This window comes from Rhinopithecus bieti, unplaced genomic scaffold (genome assembly GCF_001698545.2).
Source record: "Rhinopithecus bieti isolate Rb0 unplaced genomic scaffold, ASM169854v2 scaffold_26676, whole genome shotgun sequence".
NCBI lineage: Eukaryota > Metazoa > Chordata > Mammalia > Primates > Cercopithecidae > Rhinopithecus > Rhinopithecus bieti.
Genome location: NW_016812009.1, coordinates 282,045 through 293,319, shown reverse-complemented (window position 1 = coordinate 293,319; position 11,275 = coordinate 282,045). Strand labels below are relative to the sequence as shown.

The 11,275-nt window shown below is 48.3% G+C and overlaps 1 protein-coding gene across 1 annotated transcript in view; it reads left to right on the top strand.

Annotated features, from left to right (window-relative positions):
- MARCHF4 (membrane associated ring-CH-type finger 4) overlaps positions 1 to 11,275 on the top strand; it is a 115,572-nt gene that overhangs the window by 83,211 nt on the left and 21,086 nt on the right. Inside the window, exon 2 of the mRNA XM_017895489.1 lies at positions 5,216 to 5,371. Coding sequence (XP_017750978.1) covers positions 5,216 to 5,371 — 156 coding nt within the window. The remainder of the gene's footprint in view (positions 1 to 5,215; positions 5,372 to 11,275) is intronic.

Genomic DNA, 11,275 nt, shown 5'->3' with positions numbered 1-11,275 from the left:
AAAAAATATATATATATATATATATATATATATTTATATTAAATGTTTTATATATTCATATATAGATATATATAAATTCCTCTGGTGTCATCTGGAGGTTAATGAGAGTCTAAAGCTGTCTTCAGTGTTTACTTTTGTTCTCCTGATGGAGAGGGGGAGACAGGATAACTTTTGTCTTTGTAAATCTATGTCCTGCTTTTATGCAAATAGAGAAAGAGAAGAGAGCTCTCCTAAATCTGCTGCTTCTTAATTGTCTTAGCTCAACACGCCTTCGTATTTTGGGGAGGCATATTATGGTCTCCCACTGCAGTGAGCGAAATACATCTGTTCTCCCTCCCACCAGCTCCATCCCTCCTGCCTCCTGCCTCTAGCACGACCCCACTTAATCCATACAAGAGGCCTGCACTCTTCTTCTGTTTGGCATCCCCTGAAAAGAAGGTTCCCTAGATGCTCCCAGTGTCCCCATGGTGACACAAGGGATGATCTTGGGCTAGAAGTCAGGGTCCCTTATCCATCCCAGAAGGGCAGAGTCTCTTAGAAAATTCTTTAATCTTCACTGTTTTTGGTGACACAAACTGACTCTTTTCTTTCGGCAGTCATTCCCTTCCTTATCTGTTTCACCTGTCTTAGAGTGACAGTAGGAAATAGAGTTGTAGAAGAAAAAACTATGACATTAAAGTTCTTATAGAAATGTGAGTTAGAATTGTAACAGTTTAACAGGAGGACTTACTTGTGCCATGCACTGTGTCAAACCCTTGCATGCATGATCTCATTTAATCCTTTAATCCAGGCACAATGGCTCACGCTTGTAAACCCCACACTTTGGGAGGCTGAGGTAGGAGAATCATTTGAGCCCAGGAGTTTGAGATCAGCCTGGGCTACATGGTGAAATCTCATCTCTACAAAAAATACAATACATGTGGCTGGGCATGGTGGCATGTGCCTGTCCCAGCTACTCAAGAGGCTGAGGTGGGAGGATCATTTGAGCCTGGGGAGGTCAAGGCTGCAGTGAGCCATGATCATTCCACTCTGCACCCCAGCCTGGGCAACAGAGTGAGATCGTGTCTCAAAGGAAAAAAAAAAATCCTTACAACTACCCTTGAGGAGGTAAGAGTTACTTGCCATGGAAAGATGAAGAAATGGAGCCTCAGAGAGGTTAAGAGATTTGGCTAAATTTGCACAGCTGGTGCAAAATGAAGGGGCTGTTTCCCAAAACCATGATCTTAACCACTCCTCCACAGTGTGTCCCTTGGGGGCCAGATGATTAGAGAAGATTCCATTTTTCTTGTTTCAGTCATTCCCAGGGCAGTCTCTGGCCCCAACACTCTGAGCAGATCATTGAGGAAGTGTCTAGTGCCCTTTGCATTAATGAGCCCCTTTGATCTGTGGAGTTTGCTGAGCTCTGCAAACAAGATCACAGTAATCCTCCCAGCCCAAATGCTGGAGCCTCAGTAGCTGGGCCAGAAGGGCTTGTCTTTTCCCATACCCTGGGGCCTGTTCAATTAGTAAGCACACTTTAATTGTACATCGCTGATGTGCTCAGTTCTATGGGGTATGTAGGAGCAGCTCTAATCCCAGAGCATTTGAAAATGATGAAATGAAAAACTGTGGGTAATGATGGGAGACTTGGCTGAGGGTCTGACCTGGGCCAGGAATTGGGGTGGGACCTGGAGAAGGGGAGACTTACAGGCACAGGTGCAGGTGGGGCAGCAGGAACCAGAGGATGGAAGGCGGATGAGCAGAGCGGGTGGTGAAGCTCAGAGTCTGATGGCCATGTGACCTTGAGGGAGTCATTTAACTTTTCTCCTCAGTTAGGGATATCTATTATATTGAGAGAATTTTACTAGGGCAGAGGGGGCTGGAATTCACCTCAGTGTCCACGTAGCACCATTTTGGCTTTTAACAGAGTTTACTGCAAGGAGCGTCTTCCTAAGTTTAGCCTGAATCCGTCTGGCTCATTTCCACTTCTGTTGCTCTTGGAGACATACAGGTCTGACCAGTAGAAGTTGGCAAAGAGTCTCTGTTAAAGCTTTTTAGAAGCTCTAAACACTAAAAAGATGATGGGCTTTCCCCAAAATGTACATAGAAATACACTGAATCATAACCTACAAAACTTGCCTGAATGCCAGAGTTAAAATAGCTTGTTTCTGGATTCCCCCCCAACCCCCACAGCAAATCCCTGATCATCACTTCCTTTATCAAAGTTAAAGTTTTCTAACAGTTTGTTGTCCTTGCTTTATTTACCTTTTTTTTTTTTTTTTTTTTTTTTTTTTTTTTTTTTGAGATGGAGTTGTACTCTGTCACCCAGGCTGGAGTGCAGTGGTGCCATCTCTGCTCACTGCAACCTCTTTTTTGAGATGGAGTTGTACTCTGTCACCCAGGCTGGAGTGCAGTGGTGCCATCTCTGCTCACTGCAACCTCGGCCTCTGCCTCCTGGGTTCAAGCAATTCTCCTGCCTCAGCCTCCTGAGTAGCTGGCATTTTAGGATCATGCCACCATGGCCAGCTAATTTTTGTATTTTTTGTAGAGATGGGGTTTTGCCATATTGACCAGGCTGGTCTTGAACCCCTGACCTCAAGTGATCCACCTGCCTTGGCCTCCCAAAGTGTGGTATTACAGGCATGATCCACCTCACCTGGACCATCCTTGCTTTCTAATATTTGTAATGCCAGAAGCAAGTCCCTATGCTGCCTTTTGGGGTTTTCTTCTCCCTAAAGGGAAACGAATGGTTCTCTGGAGGGGAAGCAGCATAGTCCTGCCCTCTTGACCCTCAGCCAGTCACTTGGATTAGGCCAGTTCATGCTCCTCCCTTCTCCACCCAGATTAGCATGCTGAGGCTCGGGGGGCTCCCGTGAGCCCTGATGGTCCCACAACCAGAGCCCAGGTCTTGTTATCAGCTGTGCCCCAGGCAGCAGCTCTTCCTGCCTTGTCTCTTGGCTGCTGCTTGGGAAGCAAGGCGTGGAGACTTCACTGTTGCTCAGCACTATTGCCAGGGACCAGAAGTAATGTCTCTTACCTGATGGGCAATTTGACATGGCTGCTTAACAACCCGATTAATCAAACCCAGCTCATCCTGTTAGAATTAATGAGCCTAGGAAATGCTGCCACGAATAATGAGGAATTTCGCCCCTCCCCCAGCACATCTCTCCACTCACCCCCTCCTGTTTCCTTTTCAGAGTCATATAGCAGCTCCTCAGTACAAGGGCCCTTAGGCCTTGATGAGTGTGCTGAGTGCCCAGCAACGTGGGCATGTCCCGCCTCTTCTTTTCCTCTCCAGGAGGTAGCTGCCTACCTGGAGCCAAAGGCTGGCCATGTCCTAGAGAAGCAAAACCTCTCGTTCGTAAGACAGATACGCATGCATTCAGCTCTCAAAGTTGTGTTGAGTATCAAAATTTACCAGGCCCTTTACTAGATGTTAGGGCTGCAAAGATGGGTAAGATATTGTCCCTGTGAGGAGCAAATGGGGGCGTGCTATAACAGAGGGTATGGGAAGGGCCTGGAGCCACAGCAAAGGGGGCCTGTTGATACTGGAGGAGCAGAGTGGGGAACCAAGGAGGGTTTCATGGGGATGAGCACCTGAGCATTTCTGCCAAGTTCATTCATTGCACAAATACAGAGTGCCAGGCACTGAGCAAGATGTTTGTTCCCAGAGTTAACAAAATGGATGTGGTTCCCATTCTCGTGGAGTAGGCATCTCATTCCTGTTCCTCAAGGCAATGCAGGCAACCTGAGAAGACACTTGATTTATTTTTTCATGTACTTATTCAAACATGAAAACTTATTTAGGGCTTGGCACCTTGGGTACAGGGCTTGCCACTGGAGGAAAGGGTTGCAAAGACGAATACCTCACCCTGCCTTGTGGGGCTCCTCTGGTGGGTAGACAGGGATATGTGTAGATCTTCATAATGATGCGCCAAGCATGCTAACAAGGATGTACCCAAGTCACTCAGCATAAGGCACTCAGAGCTCAAAGCACTGTGCTCAACGTGGAGCAGCCAGGGACCACTCCCAGTAGGAGGCGGCATTTGAATCATCTTGAAGACAGAGAGTAACAGCTGACAGGTAGACCAGGTGCAAAAGAACATTCCAAACCTCATCCAGGCCACTGTGAGATCCTTGAGTGATAGGAGTTGAAATGGAAAAGAAATAAGATTCCAGGAATCTTAGAAGGAAGAGCCGATTCTACAGTCTGCAGCCAAGTGCGTGATTACAGAAGCAGATGGAAATCCATAATTTCAAGACCAGCCTGGGCAACGTGATGAAACTCTATCTCTACAAAAAAAAAAAAAAAAAAAAAAAAAAAAAAAAAAACACTAGCCGGACATGGTGGTGCATGTCTGTAGTTTCAGCTACTTGGGAGACTGAGGCCAGAGGATCACTTGAGCCCAGAAGACAAGACTGCAGTTAGCCACGATCGTGCCACTGCACTCCAGCCTGGGCAGCAGAGTGAGATCCTGTTTCAAAAACAACAAACAAACAAAAAACACAGGTTTCGGCCACGACCATCTGACATATGGTCATGAGAAGTTCTGGAGAGTGAGCCCAACGCTGCAGTCCACTCAAAGGAAGTTTCAAATCCTGACACCATCTTGCTCAGTTTAGTCCTCTGCCTCTCTGATTCCAAATTCTCCAAGCTGGGCTTCCCAGCTAACCCCAGCCAGGCCCAAGGGTGGCTGGAGGGACCCAGGCCTTCAGTGAGGGCATCTGCCCAACATCCTAGATCCCCACATCTACACTGGCTAGAGCTGATGGCGGCTTTCCCTTTAACGTGGGTCTGAGCCTTCCAGTTTAGTCTCCACTAGCTAGCTTTTGTTATCTGTGTTGCCTGTCTGTCCTCGAGGGCATTTGAGTTTGCAACCCTTGGCCGAGCTTTCACAGAGACGCTTCTGCAGCCTGACACCCCACTGTGAACAGCAGAGGCTTCCGCAGAAACCAGCCCACTCATCTTCGTAGAACCCTAGGAATTAATAGTACTGTGCTGTATCAAGTAGGAGCAGGGGCTCAGAGCTGTTAGTTGTGCTGACCAACATGGCTTGGCTCTCATGGTGGGGGTGCAGGAGCCCAGGCCTCCTCTGTGGAGTCTGGTGCCCCCAAACAAAGCCTGTGGCCTACTTGGGTGGCCCAAACCAGGCTGCAGCTGCCATGCTCCTGCCCATCACCCACCCACTAGCCACTGTAGGTCTCAGCCTCATCACCTTGTGCTCTCTCCCTGCAGGGGGAGCTGCTGAGCCCGTGCCGCTGCGACGGCTCGGTCAAGTGCACACACCAGCCTTGCCTCATCAAGTGGATCAGCGAGCGGGGCTGCTGGAGCTGCGAGCTGTGCTACTACAAGTACCACGTCATCGCCATAAGCACAAAAAATCCTCTGCAGGTACGACCCAGGGCTGCCCGGTGGGGATGCTGGGCCTGGGGCTTCCACACCACCTGCTTCAGCAGGTGGCTTGCTTCACCTTAGATTCAGGACAGTTTGAGGGAAAGGAAGGAGAAGGGCTGGGTGGGCAAGCACGGTGGGCGGTGTGGGGCAGGAGGGAATGAAAGGACATTTGTGTTTTCTCTTAAGCTTCAGCAAGAAGAAGAGGAAGAGATGGGACAAAGAGAGGGAAATAGATACAGAAGGAAAGAAGTGTGGAGAATCAGATGGAAAAGGGAGAATAAGTAAGTGATGGATGAATAAATGAATGCAGAAAGGAGAGAAGGAAAGGAAAGGAAGAAATGAAGGAGGGAGGGAAGAAGAAGAAAAAGAGAAGGGCCAGAGGGCAGAAGAGAACAGGAAACAAAAAGACAGAAGGTGGGAGGGGTGAGGAGAAGGATTGAGATCAAGCTACGGGCTGGTAAATAAGAAATAAAGGCTGGGTACGGTGGCTCACGCCTGTAATCCCAGCACTTTGGGAGGCCGAGGCGGGTGGATCATGAGGTCAGGAGATTGAGACCATCTTGGCTAAAATGGTGAAACCCCGTCTCTACTAAAAACACAAAAAATTAGCCAGGTGTGGTGGTGGTGGACGCCTGTAGTCCCAGCTACTCAGGAGGCTGAGGCAGGAGAATGGCATGAACCTGGGAGGTGGAGCCTGCAGTGAGCCGAGATCGAGCTACTGCACTCCAGCCTGGGCGGCAGAGTGAGACTCCGTCTCAAAAAAAAAAAAAAAACGAAGAAGAAATAAGAAGAATAGACTCAATGGCACTTCTCACACATCAATGTGCATGTAATTGATCTGCAGTCTTGTCAAAATGCAGGCTACTCAGTAGGTCTGGAGCAGGACCTGTTGATGCTTCTGGTTCAGAGACCACTCTTCCAATGGCAAAGAACAGAGGTAAAACAGAAGAAACAGGAGAGGGAGGCAGAGAAAAATGGGAATATAAGCAATAAGAAATAGAAGAAGGAGGCCGGGCGCGGTGGCTCAAGCCTGGTTACCAAATAATCCCAGGCACTTTGGGAGGCCGAAGGCGGGTGGATCACGAGTCAGGAGATCGAGACCCTCGCTGGCTAATACGGTGGAAAACCCCCTGGTCTCTACTAAAAAATACAAAACTAGGGCCGGGCAGAGTTGGCAGGCGCCTGTAGTTCCCAGCTACTCGGAGGCTGAGGCGGGAGAATTGCGGGAACCCGGGAGCGAAGCTTGTAGTGAGCATGAGATCACGCCAATGCACTCCAGCCTGGCGACAGAGCGAGGACTCCTCCTCAAAAAAAAAAAAAAAAAAAAAAGAAATAGAAGAAGGGGAGAGAATAATATTAAAAAGCTATCCTGGAAAGGCAGGTAGGACCAGGGTAAAATGAGGGCCTGCCACACAGATTCAGACAGAACTTAGGGGTCCTATGACTGCCCCCACCACTCTATCCCTGCCCTGACACATCCATTGTCCCCAGAGAAGCTGGCAGGCCTGTGCCGCCCTCACAAATGCCCCAAATCAAGCAACTCTCCTTCGAGGCACACACACATACAGAGAGCATTTTGCTTCTGAAAATACCTCCACATATGCATGATCAGCCAATTAAGCTGCCACATAATCAATTAGCGAGCACGAGAGTGAGGATGGGGACTTCAGCTCGTGGCACAGTTTCACTCCTCCTCTCTGGGGTGGTGGTAGAGGGGGGAGTCCTGAAAGCCCAGGAGGTGTAATGGGGGTTGGGAGGGGTGGTGGCGACGGGGTCTTTGTATGGAGGAACAGCTGGAAGCACCCACAGCTATGGTGTCCAGGGTGTTTTGTTTTACACCCCATGGAGTTTTACATGGGGCAATCCCAAGAATGAGTCTCTGTGTATGTGTGTTGCACACACACAAGTGTGCTGGGGTTGTGGGGCATTTCTGGAAGGTGGCACTAAAAGCCCCAGGCACCTTAGCCCTCTTAGACTAGTATACCAAGGGGTCATAAAGAGGTGCCTTTCCCTGCTGCTGGTTCCATCTTCAATTCATTTCAAAATCTCAAAGTGTCTTAAAATAGCAGTGTCACGAGACAGCTGACTCCACATCCTCTGGGCTCCAGCAGGGGCCTGAATGCATTAACCCTCCCCTTTCTTTTCATCCAGCTCAAGCCTCAAGAAAGGGTCAGATTCCAAACCTGTGAACCCAGCCCACCCAGCCCAAAGCACCCTTCCTTGGCTCTACCCTTGGCTCATAAAGTGAAAATGCATTTAGGGATAACTTTTTCGTGGGGGTAAAAAACGAAAAGGTTATTCTAATCTCCCAAGTCAGGTAAGCAAGTGGCAGTGTTAGCAATATGGATCTCTGAGGGTCCATATGGATCTATTCCTGAGTCCCTACCCTGTCTTCCACTGTGAGTTTCCTGACATTCACTTGTGGAGGCTCCCTCTGATTCTGTTGCTCCTGGAAATGCAATGGTGTGTGCTCAGAAAATGCCGTCTCACTTCTGGATAGCACTGGAAGAAGGAAGTAGTTTGGATTAGAAGCGATTTTGTGTGGTTGTGGTCCAAAACGTCCCAATTGTATGTCCTGCACTCCTCAGGTCCAGCAACATGTGAGACAGCTGCCTGCTCAGCACAGTGGGCACCTTCTGGGCTGCTATGCCCCAGCCCAGCTGGATCATCTACAGTGTAGGATGGAGCTGGCAGGCCCCACCACAAGTGGGTGGAGCGATGGATGGGAATCCCAGGACTGCCTCTGCTACCAGAGAGGGGAAGTTCCTTCCAGGTCTCCTGGTTATCTTACCTCCTGGTTCATGCCCCAGACAGAGTCATGAAAAATAGGCCAGGCATGGTGGCTCACACTTGTGAACTCAGCTCTGATGGGAGGCTGAGGCTGGAGGATCACTTCAGGCCAGGAGTTCAACACCATCCTGGGCAACATAATGAGACCCTGTCTCTATGAAATAAATTAGCTGGGCATAGTAGCCCATGACTGTAGTCCCAGCTACTCAGGAGGCTGAGGTGGGAGGATTGTTTGAGCACAAGAGGTCTATGTTGTAGTGAGCTATGATTATGCCACTGCACTCCAGCCTGGGTGGCAGAGCGAGATCCTGTCTCAGAAACAAAGAAAAAAAGTAGTGAGAAATAATACACTATTTAGTGTCCTATGGGGCATCATCTTAGTGACCCTCCAGAAGCAATATTTCCAGCCAGAAGAACCACTGAGGAAGGAGGCACAGCATGGCTCTGAGGGTCTCAAGGCTTTGTGGCTGCTTCCTAACCTCTCTTTGTTACATATGAATTGCAATTATTAATGAACATTTAGTTAGTGCTTATTAGGTGTCAGTCAGTGTTCTAAATATTCACATATATTGTATAATTTAGTCCTGAAAACAACCCAGTGAAGTGGGCACTATTATTTTTCCTAATCTACAGATGTGACCATGGAGGCACAGAAGGGTTCAGCAACGTGCCCAGGCTGACACAGCTACTGAGTGGTAGAGTGGATGTGGGGGTCTAGACTCCTGGGTCCAGGTCTTAACCTCTGCTCAGGCATGTTTGGGAATACCCCCGCCTTGACACGCTGATCTGTATTGTTGCTGAAACATCATTAAGAACATCCTTCAAAGCACTGGTTTAAGAGTGATTTTGTTTTACATAACACTCTAGGAAGCAGGAAAGACCAATTATTTCTATTTTACAGAAAGGAAAGTTGAGGGTCCTCATGATTTCTTGACTTCTCCTAGGTCACACTCAGCGCGTAGGAGCGGAGCCCAGTCAGGATCGGGTCATCTGATCCCTCACTCGGTGTTCCTTCCTGTTCTAAGATATACAACATCCAGTCTCTGTGCTTTTTTCCCCTTGTCTCTCCGTTCATTGGTGCTGCAGGATGAGAGTTCAGAGGATGGAGAAACCTCATGATACTGAGATCAGAGTGGGGATCTGGTGGCAACCTGGTACCCCGGGTGCCCATCTCCCCCTCCCAGCCCTCCTGTGAGTTTTCAGAGCTCGCTCACTCTCTGCTTTCTCCGTCATCTCTGTGGAGCCTCATATGGGACAGACGGGGAGAGTGCCTTGTCCATAGCACCCCACCCTGCTCCTTCGTCACACTTCACACTGCAGTCAGAAGCCCCATTTAGGTTCCACAGCTGGCTTCAGAGCTGGTAGAAGGGGTTTTAGGGATGAAGAGAAGCTTTCTGTGCCTCTATATTTGGCATTTTTGAAGTCTAGAGGAGCAGGAGAAAGTGAGGATTTTGGATGCCTCAATGGTAGAAACAAAAACTCAGCCAGAAGCCCTCTTTCCAGGCAGCAGGGCAGGCCCTGGAAAAAGCATTTGTTGTGCATGAAAGAAGTCTGTATGATGAAGTCATCTTCTGGAAAATCCTTTCATTATGTGTAACCCTAGGCAGGGGAAACAGTGGAAAATGTAAAGGCCCAATTACCTGTAATGGAGGCTATCTGTATAATTAAATGTAGAGGCTGATGTCCTACGTCTGGACCAGCAAGTGAAATGCTTCCCTACGGTTACAATTCCCTGGGGGCCACTGGCCAGGCCAATCCCAGCTACAGCCAGAATGAATCAATGCTTCCATCCAGGTCTCCCTGTTGGCAGAGGGAAAATAGTCTGCCTTTTCTCAGAGTTCAGAGTGAAATGCTTTCTGGGGGTGTTCTTTGCAGAGTGTTATGCAAATGTCTCCAATCAAAAGATGTCCTTCCCCCTACTTTCCCAAATTTGATCCTGTCAGTCCTCTGCATAAAACCATTCATATCGTCACATCTACACTTAGGACAAAGCACAAAGTCTCTGCATATTCTACAAGGTCCTGTGTGATCTCTCATTCTTCCTTTTCCAGTTGTCTCACCCCACAAGCTCTTTTGCTGTCTCACTCCATCCACTCTTATCTTCTCCCAGGCTTTTATCCTTCCCATGTTTTCTTCTGGCACAGGCCTTTGCACATGCTCTTCCCTCCGCTGGGAGCAGTCTTCCCTCCTTTCATTGCCTAGTTGACTAGTAACCTAGTCAACTCAAGCATCACTTCCTCTCGGAAGTCGAATCCCCCTGTCACCAGCTCTCACTGTGCCATGTTCCTCCCTGACTTACCCTTGATGAATTGCATGTGCAAATAATTATATTGTTGTCTAAGTTCCCTAGACTATAAGCTCCATAAGGGCAGGCACCTTGTCTGTTTTCGCCTAGAGCTTCATTGCCAACCCCTAGCATAGTGGCCAGCACATAGAAAATACTCGATATGTATTCGTTGAGTAACTGCATGAATAAACCCCAAGCTAAAAATCTAACTCCTGGCTCCTTCAGACCTGTACTGCCTGGATCAGCCATAGAATCATAGAATTTCAGTGTTGAAACTCACCCACACCCTAGCCTTTAACCCATCTGTCAATACTGCTATAAGCACAGGGCTTTTTCTGTTAAAAAATGAAATAATAGTGTTGATATACATTCAGTAAAATAAGCTGTTTTTCTTCTCTCTCCCCACATCTCATTCCCTGGTCTACTGAATTGGTAATCTCTAGCATATAAATTAAGTGGCATGCAAGGTGATGTTGTAGAAAGCAAGAAACAAACAAACAAACAAAATCAAAAACAAAAAAGCCTGTGCACTCTCGGCACCTATTAGTTAGAAAATAGACTGTGTTTCTCTGAAAAGAGCCATCTGGGAGCAGGCCAGGCGCAGTGGCTCACACCTGTAATCCCAGCACTTTGGGAGGCCGAGGCGGCAGATCATGAGGTCAGGAGATCGAGACTATCCTGGCTAACACGGTGAAATCCCATCTCTACTAAAAACTACAAAAAAATTAGCCGGGCATGGTGGCGGGCACCTGTAGTCCTAGCTATTCAGGAGGCTGAGGCAGGAGAATGGGATGATCCTGGGAGGCGGAGCTTGCAGTGAGATC